Source organism: Sapajus apella, unplaced genomic scaffold (assembly GCF_009761245.1).
Source record: "Sapajus apella isolate SASKATOON/1434 unplaced genomic scaffold, GSC_monkey_1.0 scaffold2, whole genome shotgun sequence".
Lineage (NCBI taxonomy): Eukaryota > Metazoa > Chordata > Mammalia > Primates > Cebidae > Sapajus > Sapajus apella.
Window position 1 is genome coordinate 3054016 of NW_022436942.1, and position 25832 is coordinate 3079847.

The 25832-nt window shown below is 43.7% G+C and overlaps 2 protein-coding genes across 2 annotated transcripts in view; one reads left to right on the plus strand and one right to left on the minus strand.

Annotated features, from left to right (window-relative positions):
• Nucleotides 1-23611, minus strand: part of SSPN (sarcospan) — a 110788-nt gene extending 87177 nt beyond the window's left edge. Inside the window, exon 1 of the mRNA XM_032287052.1 lies at nt 23471-23611. The gene's annotated coding sequence lies outside the window, so the exon portion shown is untranslated. The remainder of the gene's footprint in view (nt 1-23470) is intronic.
• BHLHE41 (basic helix-loop-helix family member e41) lies at nt 20502-23652 on the plus strand. Its single transcript, XM_032287038.1, has 5 exons — nt 20502-20903; nt 21038-21101; nt 21441-21548; nt 21878-21989; nt 22464-23652. The coding sequence occupies exons 1-5, from the start codon at nt 20842-20844 to the stop codon at nt 23555-23557; spliced, it is 1440 nt and encodes a 479-aa protein (XP_032142929.1). The 5' UTR covers nt 20502-20841; the 3' UTR covers nt 23558-23652.
• Nucleotides 23653-25832: the final 2180 nt, after the last annotated feature.

The following is a 25832-nucleotide window of genomic DNA, read 5'->3' on the forward strand; positions in this document are numbered from 1 at the left end:
ATTACGTTTATTGTGTATGTCTATTATATTATAATATATAATGAAATAATTATACAACTCACCATAATGTAGAATTAGTGGGAGACCTGAGCTTATTTTCCTGCAACTAGATGGTCCCATGTGAGGGTGATGGGAGACAGTGACGGATCATCAGGCATTAGATTCTCATGAGGAGCACACAACCTAGACCCCTCACATGTGCAGTTCACAATAGGGTTTGGCACTCCCCTGAGCATCTGATAGGAGGTGGAGTTCAAGCAGGAATACAAGCAATGAGGAGTGGCTGTAAATACAGTTGAAGCTTCACTTGCATGTCCACCACCCACCTCCTGCTGAGGGGGTTGGGGACCCCTGTTTTAAGGTACATACAAAAATGTAACTGTTTCTCATGCCAACATGTCAAATACTTCTAACAGTTCAAAATGCCTACCTGATTACCAGCAATTAAATTAGCAAAATCCTTTTACAGGCCCCTGAAGTACCCATTCTGCATCCTACCTGCCTCAGCTCCAGATTTCCCTAATGTCACCTAAGAGGCCCTAGAGAGGCACTTAGAACACCAGCTCTGCAGGCAGGATATCTAGCTTTAAATCTTAGCTCTTTGCTGACTGTGTCATCTTGGGCAAGTTACTTAGTCTCTCTGAGATTCCTATCTTCCATCTGTGAAATAAGAATAATGATGCCCAGCTATAGGTTACTGTGAAGACTAAATGAAATCATGTGTATAAAGCACTCAACAGATCACCTAGAACATAATAAGAATGCAATTAGTATTTCTCTATTATGACTACACAGGAGCTCATGATGATCAAGTATACCAAGATGATACACTACCATCATCTTAAAGAAATACTTTGCTTAGCTGTTTGATACCACTTATACTTAATCAAATGACTACTGTTTCTTTAAAATATGAATGAATGATACTTTCTAAAATATCTGCTATGTTCAGTGGCCATATTAATTTGTCATAAAGGTACTATGTGTATGATATCCTACTGAGAACTACAAAGAATGAAAATTAAGCAAGTCATAGTACTTGCTCTCAAGAAGTTTACTATCTGGGAAGAGGATAATTAGACCAGTGTAAAAAATAGGTATATACAATGTGACAATCATCATAATATAGGTAGAACAAAGTAAAATGCAACTGAATCCATTTGATAGGACCTGGAAGAGGTGACATTTGAAATCTCACTAAATTGCATGTACAGATGGAGTCAGGCATTTCTATAGATGACAGCACATTCTTTATTATTTCCTTCTCTGACTGTTCCTTCTTGGTCTCACTCTTGGACACACATCTTTCACCCAATGTGTAAAAGTCAGTGTTCCCAAGGATTCCATCCTCAACCCACTTCTCTTCTAATCTCCATGTCTTGAAACGGCTCAACCACTCATATCATATATTCCATTTATTCCACATGTAAATCTCTAGCCCTGATCTTTCCCAAGATTCAGACTCAAATCCAGCTTCCTCTGAGATGCCTCTTCCACCCATGGCACCTCACAAGCTCGTCACAGTGAAATTTATCTCACATCCTCCTCTCATATTCCTTATTCTTTTTTTTTTTTTTTTTTAAATAAAGACGGGGTTTCACCATGTTGGTCAGGCTGGTCTTTGAACTCCTGACCTCAGGTGAGATCCACCCGCCTTGGCCTCCAAAGTGCTTGGATTACAGGCGTGAGCCACCGCGCCCGTCTTCATATTCCTTATTCTTATTGGAGGTACTATTCTCTGTCCAGTCACCCATGCCAAAACCTGGGAGTCTACTGCTAATATTCTTTCTCCCTCACCCACACAACAAATTGGTCGCCAATCCCATAGAACCCCCCTCTAAAATACATTCCAAGAGCTCCCTATCATTCCCCATTTTCACTGTTACTATCCTACAATCTTTCATCTTGAAAATGGTTTGAAAATATTGAAATATCATTGGAAAATATCATTCCAACTGGTATCCCGTCTCCAGCTTTACTCCCCTTCCATCTACTATCAATAGTGTCATCAGAATACATGTTATGCAATACAAAAGTGGCATTGCTTAAAACCCTTCCATGCCACCTAGACAAATCAAACATTTCTTGGTAATTCATACAAAGTCCCTCTGATAAGACACCATCTTACCTTTCATTTTAGGCTCCAGAGTAACCAAACCACCTCCAGTTCCTCTAATACCTGTGTTTTCTCTTTCACATCCTTGTGCCCTGGCCCCTCCAGCATCCTCTGCCTGAAAACCCACCTGCTCTTTTTTAGCAGGCTTTTGCTTTCCCACTTTCTCTTCAAGGTTGTGCCGATAGTCATTCCTCTGGAGAACCTGCCAAGGTGCTTTTCCTATGGGTGCCTGTGACTCCCCATAAGAGTCCCTTTTATAACCTTCATTATACTGCTCTGTAAGCATTGCTTTACTCTTCTTCTTTTCCATAGATTGTGCATATCCTAAGCAAGACATCGTGTTGTCATTCATTTTTTTTAAACATGTTCGCTGAATGCTTACTGGCTGAAAATGATATACTAAGTCCCTGACTTCCTGAAGTTCATATGTCAATGGTATGTGTCTGGTAAGAGGGTATAAAGACAAAAACAAATTATTAAGACAATTTTATATTCTCACAGAAGCTATTCAGAAAATAAAGCACAGAGTAAAAAGTGACTAGGTACTGATGCCTCTTTTAGGAGATTCTGAAAATCCAAAAGATGGGTAACCAGCTTGGATTACTCATCCAAGATCTGGAGGAGAAAGTTGTAGGGTCTTGTAGACTACTGTATTAGTTTTCTGTGGCTACGCTAACAAATTACAACAAATTTACCACCTTAAACAACAAAAATTTATTATCTGAGCACTCTTTGAGATAGAAGTCTTCCATGGGTCTCATTGGGCTAAAATCAAGATGTTGGCAGGACAGCATTCCTTTTAGGAGGCTCTGGGGAAGAATCCATTTCTTTGCCTTTTCCAGTTTCTGGAGGCACCCACAGTCCTTGGGTTTTGCCTCCCTTCCTCCATCCTTAAACACAGTAGTGCTGCATCTCCCTGACCATTCCATTGTTACATCTCCCTCTAATTCTCTTCTGCTTCCTGCTTCCACTTATAAATACAATTTTGACTACATCATACCCACCTGGATAATCCTGTATAATCTCTCCTTCCCAAGGTCCTTAATGTAGTCACACTTACAAAGTTCCTTGTGCCATGTAAGGTCATATATTCACAGGTTCTAGGGATTAGGACATGGACATTTTTGGAGGCCCATTATTCTGCCTACTACAGATTGGACTTCGTTCTAATTGGAATACATAACTAGTGGAGAGATTTAAAGCAAAAAAGTGACAGGAGCTGCTTTATATTTTAAGAATTCCTTCTTCATACTGTGTGAGGAAAAAGGGAAGGCAGGAAGACCAAATATGAGTGTATTAGTCCATTCTCACATTGCTATAAAGAGCTACCTGAGACTGGGTAATTTATAAAGAAAAGGGGTTTAATTGGTTCACTGTTCTGCAGGCAGTACAACGAGCATGGCTGTGCTGTGAAGGCCTCCGGAAACTTACAATCATGATGGAAGGCGAAGAGGAAGGAGTCACATCCTACATGGCCGTAGCAGGAGGAAGAGAGTGAAAGGGAAGGTGCTACACACTTTTAAACAAAAAGGTCTCATGAGAACTCACTCACTGTTATGAGAACAGCAAGGGGGAAATCCACTCCCATGATCCAATCACTCCCCGGCCCCCAGGCCCCTTTTCCAATACTGGAGATTATAATTTGACATGAGCTTTTCGTGGGGACACAAATCCCAACCAGGTCAAGTCTCTCAACAGTCCCGATGAGAGACAGTGGCTTTGATTGGGTGACAGTAGTGAAGATGGTGAGGACTATCCAGATTTGAGAAGTATTTTGGAATAGAAGAAACAGAACTTGCTGATAGGTTCAATGTAGAAAGTAAAAGAAAAGCACCAAGGATGATTCCTAAAATTAGAGCTCAATCAACTGATACGTGGTAGCGTCACTGACTGAGAGTGATGAAGACTGGAGGAAGACTACATGGGTTTGGGGCAAAACATGGACATTAAGACGTACCAGGCTTGAATGGTCATGACTTCATATAGTTACTTCATAAAAATAACTATATTTCATGAAATAATTGTATGAAATCCAAAAGGAGTTATCAAGTAGGAAGTTGGATTTGTGAGGCTGGAGCTTGCAGTAGAAAAGCAGAGATGGAAACATAAATTTGGGATTACAGCATAAAGATGATATTAAAGCCACGAGCCTGGATGAGATCATTCAGGGAGGAAAAGTAGACAGAGAGGAGGGCAAGAGCATATCCAGGAAAACTTAAATCTTGGCAGGCTTTCCTCATATTTATAGCCCTAGCACCTAGTGCTGGCAAAGAGTGTCCACCTCACAATTGTTGATAAACACAGGACCAACATTCTGGGAGGCTACACTATTAGGAATTAAGTTATAAAAATTTACCACTAAACAAATTACAGTAAAAAGAAAGGTAATAAATACTCAAAGCCTATCAGTTCCTAGTTATTTTACCACATTTTACTATTAACTTTGCTCTTGAGATTAGTTACACCTATTATGTTTTCCTAACTCTGCAGTCAGTGATGTCATATTAGTAGTGGTGGGAGTATTTACACCATGTAAACTGGCAAGTGCTACAAATTGATCATTTTGCCAATTGTTGGACCCAAAAAAGTAGTAGAGAAAGTGTTAATCAGGCAGATTTCATTTAAAAGTATCACATTTATAGTTATCATACTGTGAATAGCACACAAAAATGGGGAAATATTTTGCCAGTATGTGAAAATTATTACCTGATTTAGTGGACAAGTTGCTTATATCAATGATGAATAAATGAGGTTCTAACAAATGTCTTCATTGTTTGGCTTTCACATTAATCATTAACATAAAAGAAAATTTCAATCAACATTAATGCCAGAATTACACTTGTGAATTAATTGCAATCATAGGTTGGCAAGAGATAAAAGAATTTAGCAAAAATCAATAAAAGCATTCAGTGAAAATCAATGGGCTATATGGGATTTTCCAGAGTAATATCTATTTTGTTCTTATGTGTAAGTGTGTGTTTTGCTACACATCCTTTATAATAACATAGTACATAATAAACCATACACACACATACAAGCAGGCACACACCTACATTTTTCATAAAGAACCGGTTAAACATTTACCAGCACACCACTGCTTACCCCTAAACCTAAATAATCTATATATGGTATCATATCCAGAATTTAAATTATTATATTACTATTTGTTTATGGGAAGTAACTAAAATATTCATAGCAAATTCATGATCACTGTTTTAAAATATTGATAAGTTACATCATTTGAGTTCCAGTAAAATTAAAATGGGCTATAGTTTATTGGCCTGAATTTATGCTCGATGATTGATATTTTTTCTTCCTACACAGATTCTGAGCACCATAGGCACCTTAAAAAAAAAGAACAGGTTAAAAAACTGTCTTGGCTTTTTTAAAAGAATTATTTATGGGTTGATCAGTATGTGGACCTGATTAAAGCATCTATACTTTCCTTGTGAAATATGATAGTCACTAACATGTGGCTATTTAAAATTAAATTTAAGTTAGTTAAAATTAGATAAAATTTAAAATTTGATACCTTAGTTAAATGAAGCACTTAAAAAAAAAAAAGACGCAGTCTCACTCTGTCATCCTGGCTAGAGTGCAGTGGCACAATCTCAGCTCACTGCAACCTCCGCCTCCTGGTTTCAAGCAATTCTCCTGCCTCAGCCTCCTGAATAGCTGGGATTATAGGTGCACCACCAGCACGCCCGGCTAATTTTTGTATTTTTAGTAGAGATGGGGTTTCACCATGTTAGCCAGGCTGGTCTTGAACTCCTGACCTCAGATGATCTGCCCACCTCTGCCTCCCAATGTGCTGGGATTACAGGTGTAAGCCACCATGCTCGGCCAAACAAAGCACATTTTAACTGCTCAGTAACCACATGTGGCTAGCAGCTACCACATTGGACAAGTCGGATCATACAATATTTCTACCATTGCAAAAGTTCCATTGAACAGCACCTACCTAGAAAATGCCTTGCACATAGAAGATACCCTGCTACTGTTAACTCAGTAATCAAATTCTACCCTATTTTGGAAAGTTGAAAAGTTTAATAAAATCAAAATTTTGTTTTTCAGAAGAAAATAAAGCACTAAAATGATTGCATATTTGGATATCTTTAGATACAGTTAGCTCTCTGTATCCACAGGTTCCACTTCCACAGATTCAACCAATCACGGATCAAAAATATTTTAAACAAAATAAATAAATAACAATACAAATCTAAAAATTCAGTGTTTACATAGTATTTACATTATATTAAGTATTATAAGTAATCTAGAGATGATTTCAATTATACAGGAGGAGGTGCATAGGTTATATGCAAATGCCTTCTTTACATGAGACTTGAACATACACAGATTTTAGTATTTTAGGGAGGGCAGCGGTCCTGGAACCAATCCCCTGTGGATACTGAGACAGCTGTTAATAGTCAAGGTAGCAGGCCAGGCACGGTGGCTCATGCCTGTAATCCCAGTACTTTGCGAAGCTGAGGTGAGTGGATCACTTGAGGTCAAGAGTTTGGGACCAGCTTGGCCAACATAGTGAAACTCGTCTCTACTGAACTACAAAAAAAATTAGCTGGGCGTGGTGGTGGGTCCCTGAAATCCCAGCTATTCAGGAGGCCAAGGCAGGAGAATCGCTTGAAAACAGAAGGCAAGAGTTGCAATGAGCCGAGATTGCACCACTGCACTCCAGCCTAGGCAACAGAGCAAAACTCTATTCAAATATAGATATACACACACACATATATATACACACATATATACACATATATATATACATATTCAAGGTAGTGACATTTATTGGACATCTTCTATGTGTCAGAAATACTAGTCACCTCACAACAGGCATATAAGATCCTCATTCTAAAAGTGAGGACGCTGAGGTTTAGGGAAATTCAAAACCTTGCCTCTCCCAACTAGGCAAACAGGTATGCGCAAAGCTTAACCTTATGCTCACAGTTTCAGACCCTAAAGCCATGCTCTTTCTGGCATCATGAAGCCTTGTTTCTCTAAACAAAAATCATGGATGATAAACAGAAATGCTGAATTTTTTTTCCCATTTATTTGTTTTATTGCATTTTAGGTTTTGGGGTACATGTGAAAAACATGCAAGATTGTTGCATACGTACACACATGGCAGTGTGATTTGCTGCCTTCCTCCCCATCACCTACATCTGGCATCTCTCCCCTTGCTATCTCTCCCCAGCTCCCCACCCCCCACCATCCCTCCCCTATTTCCCCCCAACTGACCTCAGTGTGTAGTGCTCCCCTCCCTGTGTCCATGTGTTCTCATTGTTCAACACCCACCTATGAATGAGAATATGCAGTGTTTGATCTTCTGCTCTTCTGTCAGTTTGCTGAGAATGATGGTTTCCAGGTTCATCCATGTCCCTACAAAGGACACAAACTCATCGTTTTTGATGGCTGCATAATATTCCATGGTGTATATGTGCCACATTTTCCCTATCCAGTCTATCGTCGATGGGCATTTGGGTTGGTTCCAGGTCTTTGCTATTGTAAACAGTGCTGCAATGAACATTCGTGTGCACGTGTCCTTATAGTAGAACGATTTATAATCCTTTGGATATATACCCAGTAATGGGATTGCTGGGTCAAATGGAATTTCTATTTCTAGGTCCTTGAGGAATCACCACACTGTCTTCCACAATGATTGAACTAATTTACACTCCCACCAACAGTGTAAAAGTGTTCCTATTTCTCCACATCCTCTCCAGCATCTGTTGTCTCCAGATTTTTTAATGATCGCCATTCTAACTGGCGTGAGATGGTATCTCAATGTTGTTTTGATTTGCAAGAAATGCTGAATTTTTGTCTGGCTTTTTGGGAGGCCATTGTGCACAGAGGCAGTCAAGATTATGGGCAACGACCCCGCAGCCACAGTGCTTTCTTTGAATCCTGGCTCTGCCATTTACTATCTGTGCGACCGGGACAAATTATTTCACCTGTGCCACAGCTTCTTCCTTTTCTGAATGGCATTATCACACTCTCTCTGTCAAAGGGTTGTTGAGCAAATAAATGAGTAAAACTTGCAAAACACTAAAAGAGAGCATGGCAAAGAGTAACTGCCACAAAAGTCTTGCTATTGTTAATAGAATGGCTGAGATAAAGAAGAAATAAGTCAAGACACCTCCCATGACCAGCTAACAAAGTTTGAAACTTAATTCACCCATGTTATTCATTTAAGACCTGAACAAGCTTTCAACTTATGACAAAGCATGGACTAACAGGATTTCCCCCCATTTGTGCACAAATGTGGAACTATGTGACCTCTCAGAGGAGCTGTCTAAACAGCATGATTTAAAAGGATAAGGTTGTGACCAGTACTGCCTATTTCCAAGTAGCACATGAAGTACAGTGGACTCGTAATGATATCTCATTAATGAAAAATCACGTTGACAGATCTGGCCTTCGGTTTTATTATTATTCACGTTACTAGAGGAAAGGGTAATTGAAAGCAACAGGTTTGCCTCTTGAACTTAAAATGTTACTCAATTAATCAATTATTTTCATATAGCCATATTTTCTATGACACTCATAATTTTAACCAAGCAGCTCAAATGGAAAAAAAAATAGCTACCATTTATTGCTCACCTACTAGAATGCGGGTGTTCTCTGCACGTTGTCATAGACATGCAATAAACAGAGGGAGGTACTGCTGTCTCTCTGAGTTACATTTGAGAAAACAGACTCATTCATAATTTGTCCAAGGTCACACTGCTACTCAGGGGTAAGCAGCCTTTAAACTCAGGTCCTTTTGATCTTAAAGCCCAAGTCCATACCAACTCTGCCATCATAAACAGCAACATGAAACACACTCATCCCTTGGCATCTGTGGGATACTGGTTCCAGGACCTCTGGTGGATATCAAAATCCTCGGGTGCTCAAGTCCCCGATATAAAATGGCATAATCTTTTATATATAGCCTACACACATCATCCTATATACTTTAAAGCATTTTTAGATTACTTATAACACCTAATACAATATAAGTGCTGTAAAAATAGTTAAACTGTATTGTTTAGGGAATAATGACAAGGTAAAAATATCTGTACATGTTCAGTACAGACACAATTTACTTTCAAATAGTTCTATTCCAAGGTTGTTTGAATCCATGGATGGGAGCCCACAGCTATGGAGGGTGGACTGTATATAACAGGAAACAAGGACAGAAATATGTGATATGTCTATTTCATTACCATTGGTAACATCTGAAGCAGAATTTCTAAAACAGAATAAAAAGCCTCGGTTCCAGAAAAATCATTAGTGCCATTACTCAATAACATAATTGACCCAGAACTGTATCTCAGCTAGATCACCACTGGCAATGCAGGACTGTTGAGCAGGTGTGAACTCAGACCCAGGCCTGCTGATGGCTTGCAGTCACTGGGGCTATGTTTGGCAAGTGTAGTTCGATTTTGCAAGAAGCCCTCGATCAGAAAAATCAATGCTTTCTTTTTGAATACATAATTAGGGAAGTTAGAGCTCTGTGTTTTTGTAAGTACGAGTGCCAGGAGCAAATGCCAACATGGTTTGCAGGTGAGGGTTGAGCTGTTTCTGACCCAATTTCCAGCCTATCAAGGGCATGGCCGACTGACCACCTCCAGGAGAATTCCTCCACATTTGTAGCACATCCTCCAGACATGGCCCCTGCCTCCTGCATCTTGCCCCAGCTCCCTTTTGTCTGCACTGACCCCTCGCTCCTTGCCTCCTCTGTGCCTACCAGCTTGGCATTCTGATGGACTGGCTTCACTGGCTCTCAATCCTCCCACTTTGTTCCGGAGTCTGAGGCTTGACTCCTACATCCTGGCACAGTGCTTGCTTCTTTCTGCACTCCTGGTAACCAAGCTCTTTGGCTCTGCCCCAGGACCCCCTCCTGTGATCCACTCAGTCTAGCAAACCTGTAAACACAGTTTGCCAGGCCAAGCTCTGCACCCCTTCCCCACTTCTGGCCTCTGAGAGCCGTGCCCTGGATGTTACCTCACCAACCCACAGTCTCTGGAGCACCTGTGGAATTCGATTGGCCTAGCTCCAGCATTTACAGTCTCTCTGACTTGCTAATGCACACTGTGAAAGGAAGTAAAAGTTCTGTAAGTGAGAAACTCCAACTTACCAAGGCTGCTAGGGAGCAGAGCTTACTGCCTTCTGGGCACAGAATACATCCATCCTGGTACAATGACCAAGAGCAATTCCACAGCCACAGGTCCTACCCCCCAACCAGAACTTCCCACTACTTCACCAAAGCCTCTGCCAGACTACTGGGTTTCCTGCAATATCAGGAGCACTTTATGATTCTTCATAGTACCTACTATCTCATCTCCACATGCCTGGTAAAGCCAACAAGTAAATATGCAGTACTCCAAGTATAGTGAGGGTGTCCCTGCCCATAAAAGCCACACCAGTATTAGGAAAGTCCTAGTGGGGGATGGGAGGGTGGGAGCCAACATTATATTCCCCATCTCCAACAGGTACAAGGACACTTCAAATGTTATGTGGCTTGGTTATGACCCGTCATTCAAGTGTTTTCCTGGAACAAAGCCAACTTCAGTGTATAGAATATTTGGTGGAGCATATTTAAGAATCATTCAGAAAAGTTGTGTGTCTGTTCTATGCTCAACACTGTCCTAGCCATTGTGGATACAGCAGTAAACAATTTGGGTGTCTGTCTTCATGCAGCTTACAAACTAGTGGGGAAGACAGACATTGAAAAGTCGTATGAGTCTTTCAGAGAATTACAGGCACAAAGGAAGTTGACAGAAGGAGACAAATCCAAATCTGGTCTAGGAGCTCAGAGAAGGCTTCTTGGAGACAGTGATATTTCAGATGATGCCTGAAGACTGAGTAGGGGGAACAGAGAGGAGGAGCACTGGGGAAGTGGGAACAAAACATTCTAATAAATCAAAACAGTATGAGTGAAAGACCTCAGACAGCAAGAGGAGGGTACATTAAAAAATATGTTTTGAAAGAAAGCTAGTATGCTAGATTCTAGAAAGAGGGGCAGAGAGATGAGTGATGAGGCTGAGATGTAGGCAAGAGCTAAATCATATTCAGGCCACTGAAGAGTTTCAAGTTTGATTTTAACTTAATGGAAATAGGAAGCTATTAAAGGGCTTTGATCAAGAGAATGACATGAGCAGAGAAATTGCTCTGGCTATAATACAGTGATTGAATTCAGTGTGGTGGAGGGAGAGAGAAGGAATACACAGTGGATACAGTTGTGAGATGTCTGATGTCAACTCCACCAGCTCCACTGCCTTCTCCACTCTGTCCTCATTGCATAGTAGAAACTTGGAATCACATTTTCCAGAATCTCTTCCCCACCAGGTTCTAACTTAGATTCTGCCTTTTAGAGGCCCTTGTGCAAGATGTGGAAAGTGGCAGAGACACACCGTATTTCTCCCCTGGCAGCTGTGTGCAGATGTGAGGTTTACAGTGGCTTCTGGACACGCTCCTGCAAGTCAGCCTCTTTCACATGGCAGGCAGCTGAGCTCAACGGGATTCAGGTTTCCCTGAGCCAATTGATTGTCAAGATTTCCTGGAAGTCAACAGCAGTTTTCCCCAACACTGATAATCCCAGCCTTTCCAAAGTTTATGATTATGCCTTTAATCTCCTCTGTCAAATTGCTCCTACCTGAAATATCTAGGGTGGTTATTACCTTCCTTACTAAACCAGAACAGTTAAAATCTGGGAAGAAGCTCTTGCAGCATTTGCAATGAGAAATTATGAGGGCCTTGTCTGAAGTGTGGGCAGTTAGGATGAAAGGAAGATGGATTTATAGATATTTAAGAGGTGGAATCTTCAGATATTGTTATTAATTGGATGGGGGGAGCGAGGGAGATGAAGGGGTTAAGAATGACCACTACATTCTTTGATTAAAGGTCAGGCAGTCTTGCTAAATTTGCAATCCAGTCCCTGCACCTGAAAGGGATGTGGACATCAAGCTGACCAAATTGACAAGCCCTGTCAGGTCCCTTTCCAGGTTGAACTGCTGAGGTCAAAGAACTGAGGGAGTCAAGTACATGATGAGGAAGTTTTCCTTTGCAGGATGTGAAAATCTATGTGTTGGAGGTCATGAGTCATTATAATGAATTATCTTCTTGTATGAAACCATTCCGGCCTTCTCTGGAGCAATGGAAATTAGCTGAGTCTAACCCTATCCAAATCTCCCACTAAAAGAAACCTGCTAGGGCAATGACCAAGCAACAGGGTTCAGGGTGAGGGCCAAGGGGCTGGGGGTGATAAGGAGCTTCCTAACAGAGACTACAGAGGGTGTGGAACACAAAGGAGTAGACCAAATTACAATCCAGAGCAAAGTTAGCTTCCAGCTCCAAAGAGAGAAAGTTCAAATGCTAAGCCATGAGAAGAGACGATCACACTTGTCAAGGGAGGTGGCAGAATCCCAGGGGAGGGTGGAGAGCAGAACAGGAGCACATATAGTGAAGTTGTATATGCTTGGAAGGGGTGGGTGTTGAACAGGCATCCCTACCATCAGGGAACTAGGGCAAATTGAGGAGGTATGTGGATATAATGAAGATCTAGATGGCCCAGGGAAGCAGGGAAGACAGGCTTTTTTTTTTTTTTTTTTTTGCATTTTTTTTTGCCAGTGGTCTTTACGGGACAAGCCTTACCCATAGACCAAGACCACTGACTACATTTTCTGCAATAATTTCTAAAGTGATTTCTAGAGAACTAGAGCTGTTTAAGTGTACCTCAAATGTACCAAAAAGGAGGATTTTTTGGAACATAAAATGGCTTTAGGATAACTATTCCACTTTTTTCAAGATCTTTTCTTTTAGAGAAATTTAATCCATAAAATTGTAAACTCATTGAAGACAAGATCCACTACTGAATCCCTAAAACCGATCACAGTGCACAGCTTACACAAGCACAGTAACTACTCATTCAATAGATGAGGATTGGATAGTAGATCCCAAGATGCTAGACAGGAGGCAGCTTTATTCAGCGGGCTAACCACACCCTTATCCATGTGTCTGTCCGTAGGGAAATACATGCAGAATTCCAATTCAAACATCAGAAATTCCAACTTAACTAGAATGGGGTTAAGAATTTCCCCTCCCACCATCTTCCTCATCTCTCAACAACTTCCCTTAAACACCAACCCTCTGGCAGTGGCTCCCATGACCTGAAGTAGAGCTTCACCAAGGGAGGTGAAATGCTTGGATAGGAGATCCTCTCAGGGGCTGAGGGGAGAAGGTAACTAACTGGTAAAACTCAAGACTTGGGCCGGGTATAGTGGCTCACACCTATAATCCCAGCACTTTGGGAGGCTGAGGTGGGCATAACATGAGTTCGGGAGATCGAGACCATCCTGGCCAACATAGTGAAACCTCTTCTCTACTAAAAATACAAAAATTAGCCAGGTATGGTAGTGTGCGCCTATAGTCCCAGCTACTTGGGAGGCCGAGACAGGAGAATCACTTGAACCCCGGAGGTGGAGGATGCAGTGGGCCAAGATCATGCCACTACACTCCAGCTTGGTGACAGAGCGAGACCCCAAAACTCGACTCCTGCCAGTGACAACACCCAGGAGCACACCTAGGTCCCTACTGCCTGGCTTTGCCGTTACTGCTGACAACATACAAGTTATCTAAGGTCTCTGAGCCTGAATTTGTTCATCTGTAAAGTAGAGTTAATGGTGCCTAGTTCAAAGAATTGAGAGAACTGACATTGTTTATAGACACACCTGTCTTAATACCTGTCCATAGTACACTGCTCCAAAGATACATTCTCTTCCAGCATTCACATCCCAATCCGTCTTAGAAATAAGCCCCTCTGCTCCCATTGCACCACACTCACTTACCTCTTCTTTCCTTCCTCACCTATTCCAGAACCCAGCTGGATAGTGTAGCTCTCCCACAATCTTCTGACCCTAAAGCAATTGTATCCTACATAAATGTGGTTAGAAATGAATGGAGTCCAAAATCCTAGCTGCATTCAAGGAACTGTCAGAGTGCCTTTCTCCTGGAAGTTACTCTCTTCAAGCCAATTGCCAGAGGCAGAAGGCACAGCTGCAGGAACAGAACAACCAGAGGACAGGTCTGCTACATAAAAAGACAATCATTTCCAAGAAAACATACAGCTGCAATTTGCATTCTACAGGAAAAACAACAAACAAACTCTTATCAAATTTCCTCCCCAAGCAGATTTCTACAATTATGAGAACTTAAAAATACAGATGTTAAGGACAATGTGCTTAAGGAGTTAAGTTTGTGCAATTGCAGACAGGAAGATTGACATTTTTCTGAAATTGGAATTTAATACCCTAATATAATAAAATGATGCTGCCAACTCATATGGCATAATAGAGGGGAACAGATTCACTGATGAAAAAAGAAGAGGACATGAACAAACCATTTTCTTTAGTCACATCACTGCAGAGATGGCTAGTGCCACCCCAGTATCTAGTCTCCACTTCCCCTTTACTAAAAGAACCCCTATGTTGCTGTCGAGACTCAGCTAGAAAACTACGTTTCTAACCCCTTGCAATGGGATTGGACAAGGAGATGGGTGGAGCCTGTAAGAGAAGCTCCGTAAAGGGGCCTTGCTCAGCCGGCAGGCACACTTTCATCCTTCCCTGCACGAGTTCCTGCAGCCATCTTATGACCATGAGGCAATCTTGTGGACAGACACTGGCAGAGAGTGGAAAAGCAGAAGTCTGTGACACTGATGGCACTTTTACCACTTCTCGTTACCCCTGGACTGTTTACCTTCAGACTTCGTTTATGTGACCAAAAAAGAACTTCCTAATTTGTTTAGGTTGCTGTTATTTTGGCTGAAATACAGATCTTAACAGATATACATAGCCTAGATTTAATCAGTTTCCTTACTAATGGTGATTATAAGTTAATACCAGAACCATATTACTTTTTGGGCAATTTTATATATGATTTATTGCTTTAGCTGTTAAATAAAAATTTTTATAGCAGTAGTTCTGATCGTAAGTCTAGATTAAACCCTCCCTAGCTAGTTTGTTGTTGTTGTTGCTTTTATAAAGTAGGAGTATCTTTCTAAAGCTGGAAGAAGTATCTGTTACTGATAGCTCTCTGCACCAGGTGGACACCATCTGACAATTGATTTAAGGACCCTATGAAGCCCGTAGTGGGTGGGTGAGAGAAGTGGCTATTTAGTGCATCTTATTTCTATTTGAATGCGCTTCACATTGTATAAACGTTTCTCTTTGAGGATTTTTCCAAGAATTTTCCTCAGCAGTAACAAGGAAAACACAAACATTTAAAGGCCCCTCTTCCTGCAGACTTCCACCAACAAACTAGTCCAGGAGAATCCAGAGAAATGGTAGAGAACACTTTGTGAAAATCCTTTTAGGGTTGCCATCTTTTCCTCATGCTACTTTTCCAGTCTCATTATGAATCCACCTCAATCAGTATGAGAAGCATATGGGCAGCAGGAAGGACCAGGCAGATACTTAGGGGCAGAAGGGCCAGGGAATCCTCCTATTGCCCTCTTTGGGCTTGGCTCTCTCCTAGTTGTCTTTTGTATGTTAAGCAGGAATGTTGAGCACACATGAAATTCAGAACAGCCTGCATGAATGGTTTTGATCATCACAAAAATATGAATATACAAATGATTACAGCAGGAATAAAATTTATTTCCAGTACTTAATATTATCTGCTCCTTGAAGCTATGCAAAGACTAATAAGTGCATAAACTTCTTGAGCAGTGTTACATAAATATAAAACATGATTCACAGGTATCTTTACAGCCACAGACACATTAATTGATAGTTTACAGAAAGACTTAAGTTTCTTTACAAATTAAAAGGGGACACCTGTGCTGTTTCTGCTCATTTGCTGAGTATGCAACTGGAAAACCCAATCTTCTATTCTGGGATTTAAAGTCTGTTACCTTCAGCAAATAACACCATCAATATTTTAAAGTCATACTGGCTTTGGTGAATAGCAGTGGAATTGCCGTCCCTCCCTAAATCCTTCTCTGAGGCACCCTTTCTTCTGTGGTGTCCCGACAACATTAACCCTTCTCCCTTGAGCACAGGTGAGCACCAAGAGCAGAAATTCCTAGGGAAGCTTTTTTTTTTTTTTTCCACTCGCTAGCTCCGCTATCCCCGCCAGGCCTTGATTTTAGCATCAATCCAAAACGTTTTTAGATTTTTATGGACTCTGCTTAACTTTGATGTAGAATGTCTGTAGATTCTTGTCCACTGCCTAAAACAGAGGTGATCAAGAAAGGCTTCTGCCCTTCAGATGGATCATTTTCACAGCATCACAGGCAGGAGACTCCTCGCCCTGAGGCAGATCTTGGGCCTTTAAGACCATCAGAAATGAAGTTAGTTTGGATCAGACCTCGGTTCCTAAAACCCTGGAGTCAGTTCCCCAGAAGGGCAGTACGGCTTGCAGAACCCTAAAGAGGCAGAAAACCTCTATTCCCCATGGAATCTTTAATCTTCTCAGGTGAGTTCTGTTTCTGTTGGAAATCCAAGACTTTGCAAACAGGATAAGAGCTTCTAAAGTCACAGGGTGAATATAATGAGTGCAGGACTTAGGATAGTTAGGCAGTGGGGAGAACTGGGCTAAGTATTTCCTTTCATTAGTGTCTATATAGATAGTGATTCCCTTAACTAAAGAAAAGCAATGGAAGCAGCTTCCCCCTCACCTATTAAAAGGAGGAAGATGAATATCTTTAATTGAAAGCAAAGCATCACAAAATTCTTTAATTATAAGCTCAAAGGGGCTTTGAGCTCATCTTGTATCTTCTTGGCTTTCAGCAGGATGGCATTAAGCTTTCCTAAAAAGATAAGACTCAACCTATTTTTAAACATATCCAAAGAGGACATTCCAGTTTCTGTTCCTTTGTTAGACAGGGTACTTTTTTTCCCTTTCTAACCTCACCACAGGTGAACTTTTCCTATTACTAACCTGAAGTCTTCACATTCGAGTTTGGCTTAGTTTGCTCAGCAGAGCTGGTGAACAGCTGGTTACCATCAGACTTTTCTAAACTGTACCTCCATCTGTCCATCTGTATAAAATTATAACAATTAAGATATTTGGATTTAAATCAATAAATTTGAAGCTAGATGCCAGCTGAATTACTCACTGACATGGCAAAAGATTGCCTCCCTTCTTTTTGCCATAGCTCTTATTTCTGCCATTAGCTCTAACACTAACAACTCTCCCTTTTCTATCTCTCTTGCAAAACTCCCACACACAAGTTCACTCACACACACACAAACACACACACGCAAATGTGCACACTTATACTGGTAAACAGAAAAACATCCCTGAAGCAACTAGTTAACACTTACACCTTACCCCTCACTATTCATATTGAGGGGTAAGAGTTGAGGGTCCAGACTCTGGAACCCACTGTCTGGGTTTAAATCCTGGCTCTGGAACCTTGGAAACATTTTGTAGTCTCACTGTGTGAGCATTTTCTTATCTGTAGAATGGAAACAATAACAGTATCTATCTTATAGGGTTGTGGAAATGATTAATGAGTTAATACATAAAAAACTCTTTGAATCCAGTCCGGTACTCTCATCCTAAATGCTATGGAAGTTGTTAGCTATTGTTATAACCTTCTTGCAGCAAAGGGATATTCAGAGGCATCAAACTATGCCCAGTATTCCAGATGCCAAGAGTTTGAAAAAGAACAGGAGTGAGATTCAAGTTTAAGGAAACTGGGTAACCAAGAAGAGTCACCAGAGTGAAAGATAAAATTTTAAAAAAGGGCAAAAAGCAAACAGGAGATTGACAAAACGACAGAGAAAGGACAAAAGCTGGTATTTAACAGGGAAAAGGTAGACAGAGGAGAACATAACGGAAAGGAAGATAAAGAAGAAATGGAAAAGAGAAACATGAGTAAAAAGGTGAGTATGTAAAGGAAAGACAGAAAAGAAGAGAAAAACAGAACAACAAAGGAGATCAAAAACTGGAAAAGACCCCATTTGCAGTTTGAGTAGGTATCATGGGAAAAGGGGAGTGGAAGAGAAAACAAAACTATTGGCTATGGTAGCAGAGAAGCTTGGGGCAGAAGGGATGGGGGAGAGAGGAGGCTCGAAGTGGTAAGAGAATAGGCTGCATTTGTTATTTGCAGCTTTTTGTCTCTTTAAATTATGGGGCTCTGCAAGCTCACTTAAGGCACCCTTGAGCCTCAAGGCTCCTGACCCTGTTCCTCCTATTCCAACTTGCTTTTAATCTCTACCCCAGACTTAGCCGGTAAGGTTTGCTCTGGTCAGATGTCTGCCTTGTGCTTTTGGCCCGACAAGGCCAAAATGCAGTGAACCAGTCTTTATTTCATTTTCCCTAACCAGTTATCATTTTCAAGTGAAATTCAGCTCTGGAGCAAATATTTACATCCCCTTTCTACTCCAAACATTCAGAAATCTAGAAGGGGAACTGGTGTTCTAATTTTTAAATTATTCATCTGACGGCATTCCCATTTTTGGACAATTAAGAAGAGGTAAAAACGATAGAATACGACAGGAATAGGTCGATTTTAGGACTCCGACATACCCTCCCTATTAAAGGGACTTAATTACCTAACCTTTTGGAAATAGGAGAGAGGTTGGACAGAGGTTTAAAATAAAGTCAGCATTTTAAAAATACTTTTTAAATTAAGAATCATTAAATTGCATCGTGATTAAAATACGTCCCCCTATTTCAGGAAGTCGAGAGACCTTAAAAGGCCCTCTTAACAGATGAACTGAACGGACCGCGAGCGTCTCCTCACGCCGGGGTGATCCTGGGCCGCCGCCGCCGCCCGAGTCACGAAGCCAGACGCAGTGCGCGTCTCCGCCCAGGACTCCCGAGACTGCAGCAGCGCGAGCGGCCGCCGCAGCCCGGGCTGCTCCTGGAGTCTGGGAGGAGACGCGACTCCCGCAGACACGTGACCTCCTCCCAGCCGCCGCTTCCAGCGACCCAGATCCGTCCCCGGAACCCGTGCCCGGCGGGGCGGGCCGGGAGACACGTAGCGGGCGCCCCAGTCCCTGCTGCGCCCCGGTGCGTGTACCTTCGGCGTTCTTCTCCCCTCTGTTCACTTATCACTGGCAAAAATGAATGTTTCGGAGATCATCCCCAGGAGAATGTAAATATCCCTCTCGGTACAAAAAAAAAAAACAAACAAAAAAAAACAAAACCCTTGGTTTCATCTCTGTGCATTTATGTATATCCAGAGGAATAGATATCCCCTCCATCCCACCCCTGGGAGTCCCTAAGGACATGCTTTCCCCTGGGCTGGCAGGGCGGCGTGGGCAGTGCGCATCCCCGGGCACCTCCCGATAACTCTCACTAGCAGTGAGTCATGCTCCCGGAGTGGCTCTGGGGAAAGGTAAGCCGGCTCTTGCTGGCCTGTGCTTCCAGGCGCCGAGCGCAGCGGCTGCCGGGCGAGCGCGCGCGCGCACGGGTTCCCCGAGCAGTGATGTGGCAGCAGCGGCAGGTCGGATCACGTTGCTGGCCCTGTGCTGGTACCCGTTTGAGACAGGATTAAGGAGGGAGGCTTTGGAGGTGCCAGCGGTAGTAAACGTGGGCTCTGCACACTCCGGGCGTCTCTTATCGCGCAGGGGGGCGGGGGGATGGGGAAAGCACGTAGCGTCACCGGAGGCTCGGAACGCGGCGGAGTTGAGCGGGTGGGTGATAAATGCTGCATTGCTTTTTCTGTGGTAGCCCTTCTCGTGCCACCCTCATTCTCCCTCCCCAGCCCCCACTCAACCCCGGCTAGCTCCCTGCCGCCGCTTTCCTCCAGACGGCACACGCGGCCCCAAACGTCGTCATCTGCTGCTGTGATTAGTGGCACCGCAATTCCGGCTGCCGCGGGGAAGTTTAGGTGGCCCGGGGACGCCGTGTCACCGAAAGACACTTGGATTGCGACATTCTGACCCAGTGACAATGTTTTCATGTATCTTAAATCCTTCAAGGAGCGGACTGCAAGTTGCTCCTTCTCCGGGGCAACCTCCACCCAGTGCCCAGGAGTCCCCCCAGGCCACTGATCAGAGAACAAACAAGTCTCCAAAATTTCCTTTGGAACTGAAGTTTACCCACCGCGAATTCTCTTTCTCTTTCCTTTCTGTGGTTCAAACCAACAGCACAATCGGTGGAAAAGCAAAAAGCCACGTTCACATTCCTGCGCCGTAATAACGGACGAACCCAGGGAGTCGCATTTCCGAGCCAAGGAAGCTCAGGCTGCCCCGCACCCCTGCACCCCCCTCCCCCCTCCCCCTGCTGACTGCACCGCCTTTGGGAAGATGAATAGCTTGGCCGAAGTTGTTTTTCTTTTCCGGTGGCCCTGACCAGGTGTCCCCGCCCCCTCCTGCCGTTCGCCTCCTTTCGCCGCCTTCTCCCGACGCCCCCTCCCGGCCTGGCCCCTCCTCCCCCGCCCCCCTCCGGGCTGGACCGCGGATGGTACGTTCCGCACGTGAGCTGGGTGCTGGTCTGGCCGGCGACGCGCGTGCCCTGTGGCCAAACACTGCCTGGAGTGAGAGCAAACTACCAGCGCAGTGGGGCCGGCGCGAGTGTGCGTGTGTGTGCGTGTGTGTGTGCGAGCGCGGTGGAGGGGGGGGACCAACTGCTTCACACTTTCAACACTGCACTGAAGAGGGAGAGCGAGAGAGACTGGAGACGCAAAGATCCCCCCAAGATCTCCCAAGCCTACCGTCCCACAGATTATTGAACAGAGCCCCAAAAATCGAAACAGAGGAAACGAACAGCAGTTGAACATGGACGAAGGAATTCCTCATTTGCAAGAGAGACAGTTACTGGAACACAGAGATTTTATAGGGTAAGGTGCACGCACCCTTGCAAATATCTGTCTAGGCTTTGGTTTGATTTTTTTCTTCTCCAGAAAGTGGTATGGAGCTTGCGAGGACAGAGCCCCTCCCCGAATGGTGCCTGATGCTGATTTCTGTTTTGCAGACTGGACTATTCCGCCTTGTATATGTGTAAACCCAAAAGAAGCATGAAACGAGACGACACCAAGGTAAGTGTAAGTTCCCGATGTTCCTCATAACCTGCATGGATAGTTAATTAGGGCCATTGATTTCACAGTGAAGCTCTGCCCGCAAATATAATTCAGCCCCTGGGCTTCCACAACTGTGAATTTTAAGTGACTTGCTGGGTACCCTCAGGGGGATATTAAGCATCATACCTGAATATAAATTGCATTGCAGAACAGTCCAGAGGAAAGGAAAGAGGTTTCTTGGGTGTAGTTTGTCACACAGTATGTTTTATGGGGGGGGGGGGGGCAGATGAGGGTAATACCCAATAAGTGAATGTTTCGCTTATTGTTTTTTCTCTTCCACGACTCTCATATATTAAGGATACCTACAAATTACCGCACAGATTAATAGAAAAGAAAAGAAGAGACCGAATTAATGAATGCATTGCTCAGCTGAAAGATTTACTGCCTGAACATCTGAAATTGACAGTAAGATGCACATTTTCATTCTTTGCTGCTCTCCAAGGGCGTGTTAATAGCCTGGTGCGACTCCCAGAAAATATGAGAATAAATGTAAACATAAGTTCCTAACTTACAACTTGTGCTATACTGTACAGAGTTTCCCGCAAACTCAGAGTAGGTGCTCCCAGCTGAAGGCAAGAAATCATTTATAACCTGTCTTGTGGAAAGCTCAAGAAGTATAAGAATAGTACTTCTTTCAGAGTTTACTTAAATTGCTGTGCTGAATGGACAGCCATTCAAGCCAAGTGTGTGTTTTTAAGTAACCAAGTGCCCCTTTCTTTTTTGCACCACTGCAGACTCTGGGGCATCTGGAGAAAGCCGTAGTCTTGGAATTAACTTTGAAACACTTAAAAGCTTTAACCGCCTTAACCGAGCAGCAGCATCAGAAGATAATTGCTTTACAGAATGGTAAGTCGGTTCAGGGAGGCCAGCCTACCCGGATGAAGCGGGGTAGCCTACAGGGGAGCAGTGTCAGGACTCCCTCACTCGGACCCCACCTCCTTCCGTGGGCCCAAGGGTTCTCTCTCATTTGTTAAATTGCTTATACTTTCCCTTCATTGGAAAGATCCCATTTCCCGAAGCATCCTAGAGGCTTTCAGTAGAACTCGGAGGAATCAGGTTTTTATTTAAAGTGGCGGTTGCACCCTCTCCACTTTGGTTTTCAGCTGGGAGGAGAGCGCCCCCTCCCCGCTCCGCACCTCCGCCACCCTCCCCTTCTCTAGGCAACCGGTGGATTATATCACTTGAATACTGGGGAAAAACCGAGATCACTTTAGTAGATGCAGGGCCCACGTGATAAGCAGATGTTTTAACGTGGGTATGTTTCTTCTTGCCTCCACTTCTCCGTCCCCCACTCCCACCCCCACCCCATCTTCATCCTAGGGGAGCGATCTCTGAAATCGCCCATTCAGTCCGACTTGGATGCGTTCCACTCGGGATTTCAAACATGCGCCAAAGAAGTCTTGCAATACCTCTCCCGGTTTGAGAGCTGGACACCCAGGGAGCCGCGGTGTGTCCAGCTGATCAACCACTTGCACGCCGTGGCCACCCAGTTCTTGCCCACCCCTCAGCTGTTGACTCAACAGGTCCCTCTGAGCAAAGGCACCGGCGCTCCCTCGGCTGCCGGGTCCGCAACCGCCCCCTGCCTGGAGCGCGCGGGGCAGAAGCTGGAGCCCCTCGCCCATTGCGTGCCGGTCATCCAGCGGACTCAGCCTAGCGCCGAGCTCGCCGCCGAGAACGACACGGACACCGACAGCGGCTACGGCGGCGAAGCCGAGGCCCGGCCGGACCGCGAGAAGGGCAAAGGCGCGGGTGCGAGCCGCGTCACCATCAAGCAGGAGCCTCCCGGGGAGGACTCGCCGGCGCCCAAGAGGATGAAGCTGGATTCCCGTGGCGGCGGCGGCGGCCCGGGGGGCGGCGCGGCGGCGGCGGCAGCCGCGCTCCTGGGGCCGGACCCTGCCGCCGCGGCCGCGCTGCTGAGACCCGACGCCGCCCTGCTCAGCTCGCTGGTGGCGTTCGGCGGAGGCGGGGGCGCGCCCTTCCCGCAGCCCGCAGCCGCCGCGGCCCCCTTCTGCCTGCCCTTCTACTTCCTCTCGCCTTCTGCAGCCGCCGCCTACGTGCAGCCCTTCCTGGACAAGAGCGGCCTGGAGAAGTATCTGTACCCGGCGGCGGCCGCCGCCCCGTTCCCGCTGCTGTACCCTGGCATCCCCGCCCCGGCCGCGGCCGCCGCCGCTGCAGCTGCTGCCGCCGCCGCCGCCGCCTTCCCCTGCCTGTCCTCGGTGTTGTCGCCCCCTCCGGAGAAGGCGGGTGCCGCCGCCGCGACCCTCCTGCCGCACGAGGTGGCGCCCCCTGGGGCACCGCACCCCCCGCACCCGCACGGCCGCACCCACCTGCCCTTCGCCGGCCCCCGCGAGCCGGGGAACACGGAGAGCTCTGCTCAGGAAGATCCCTCGCAGCCAGGAAAGGAAGCCCCCTGAATCCTTGCGTCCCAAAGGACGGAGGTTCAAGCGGAGTGAGAAGTTAAAACACCCTTAACGTCTTTAAGGGAGGAAGTGTAATAGATGCACGACAGGCATAAACAAGAACAAAACAGGTGTTTTGTGTACATTTCGAGTTCCTGTTTTGCTCATTCCTCACCACCCCACCCTCCACACACTAACATCCCTTTCTTCCCCCCACCAGCTGTAAAAGATCCTTTATGAAAGACATTAGTTGTTTTTTTTTTAATAATCCCCCAAATAAGTTTTGCCCCTTTTTAGGCCATGTTCCATTATCTCTTAAAATTGGAATCGCATTCGAGAGGGGAGTAAGAAGAGTGTTCCGTGGGTGAGCTAGGTGAACCGGGTTAGAGGGAAGATGTTAACACCGTTGACGTCTTTGACTGCAGTTGACATGGAACAGCAGGTAGTTATGTAGAGCTACTTCTCAAAGCTGCCCTGCCTGTTTTAGGAGGCTTTCTACAAAGAGATTGAGGATCTTTTAGAATTAAATTTACTCTTCACTGTTTTTATAATATTCAGCTTTCTGAAAGGCATATATTTTTCAAAGAAGTGAGGATGCAGTTGCTCACGTTGCAACCTATTCTGAAGTGGTTTAAATGGTATCTCTTAATAACTTGCAATTGTTAAAGAAACACGGACCTGGGCCATCGTCGGAACTAAGTCAGGGAAAGAGATGGATGAGGGAGGCCAGGATCATTCCTAGTACATTTGCTGACACTTTATTGAGAAATTGACTATGAATCAATGGACTCACCTTAATTTCTTCTTAGTCCATATATAGATATCTATCTATACAGATTTCTATCCATAGATAGGTACCTATACATATGTATCTCAAGTATTCCCACTCTCATTAATCATGTTCCTAAATTTTTATAATCTTACTGTAAAAAGTGCACTGAACTTAAAAAAAAAAAAAGTCCAAGCTGATACAGCCTATATTCTGTTAAATGACAAAAGTGAATGAAAGCATTTAACTTGTCAGTTTTGGTTGGAGATGCTGTAAAGATGTGGAATGAAGTCCTGTGAGGCCTTCCTATCTCCAAGTCTATGTATTTTCTGGAGACCAAACCAGATACCAGATAATCACAAAGAAAGCTTTTTTAATAAGGCTTAAACCAAGACCTTGTCTAGATATTTTTAGTTTGTTGCCAAGGTAGCACTGTGAGAAATCTCACTTGAATGTTATGTAAGGGGTGAGACACAACAGTCTGACTATGAGTGAGGAAAATATCTGGGTCTTTTCGTCAGTTTGGTGCATTTGCTGCTGCTGTTGCTACTGTTTGCCTCAAACGCTGTGTTTAAACAACGTTAAACTCTTAGCCTACAAGGTGGCTCTTATGTACATAGTTGTTAATACATCCAATTAATGATGTCTGACATGCTATTTTTGTAGGGAGAAAATATGTGCTAATGATATTTTGAGTTAAAATATCTTTTGGGGAGGATTTGCTGAAAAGCTGCACTTTTGTTACAATGCTTATGCTTGGTACAAGCTTATGCTGTCTTAAATTATTTAAAAAAAAATAAATACTGTCTGCAAGAAACCAGCTGGTTTAGAAAAGTTTAGTATGTGAAGATAAACTAGAAATTATCTTTATATTCTAGTATTTTCAGCACTCCATAAGTTCTATTACCTAAATATTGCCACACTATTTTGTGATTTTAAAATTCTTACTAAGGAATAAAAACTTTAATATACAATATGATATTGTCTAATAATTAAAAAAGACATAATGGATGCTCAATTAGTTTTAAGATATCTATGACTATAGGGATGCAAATCACTAAGGTTCTCAGATATACAGTTTTTTGTCATTGGCTTGATATCACACATTTCCAATCTCTTGCAAGCCTCCAGGCTCTGGCTGTACCTGCTTGTTCCCAGTGTATCTTAATGAAAAGTGCAAAAGAAAAACCTACCAATTAACTTGTGTGGTTTATGTTAGACCCAATTTTCTATTGTTTTTATGATTGACAGGTTTTTCACTTTTCATCTATGACATCAGATAGCCTCTCTTGTATGGTCAGGTGTTTCTCTTTCACTGGGTCTTGTATAAATAGATGATCACATAGGGGTGCTTAATTTGAGAGTATTTTGGCTTCTTAATTTTTATAAAATAACTCTGTCACGGGGCTAATAATGGAATTCCAGGATAAGAATTTCTAGACTGTTCTCAAATTTCCATTCAGATCTGTGATTTGATACAAACTGAGTGAAGGATTGTCAGCTTTTAGTTTCAGGAATGTT

Excerpts from the sequence above, each read along its gene's own strand:
- BHLHE41 (XM_032287038.1), top strand. The coding sequence starts at position 20,842 with ATGGACGAAGGAATTCCTCATTTGCAAGAGAGACAGTTACTGGAACAC. Across the intron at positions 21,102-21,440 it reads TGAAACGAGACGACACCAAG|GATACCTACAAATTACCGCA; the intron begins GTAAGTGTAAGT and ends TCATATATTAAG. Across the intron at positions 21,990-22,463 it reads GATAATTGCTTTACAGAATG|GGGAGCGATCTCTGAAATCG; the intron begins GTAAGTCGGTTC and ends TCTTCATCCTAG.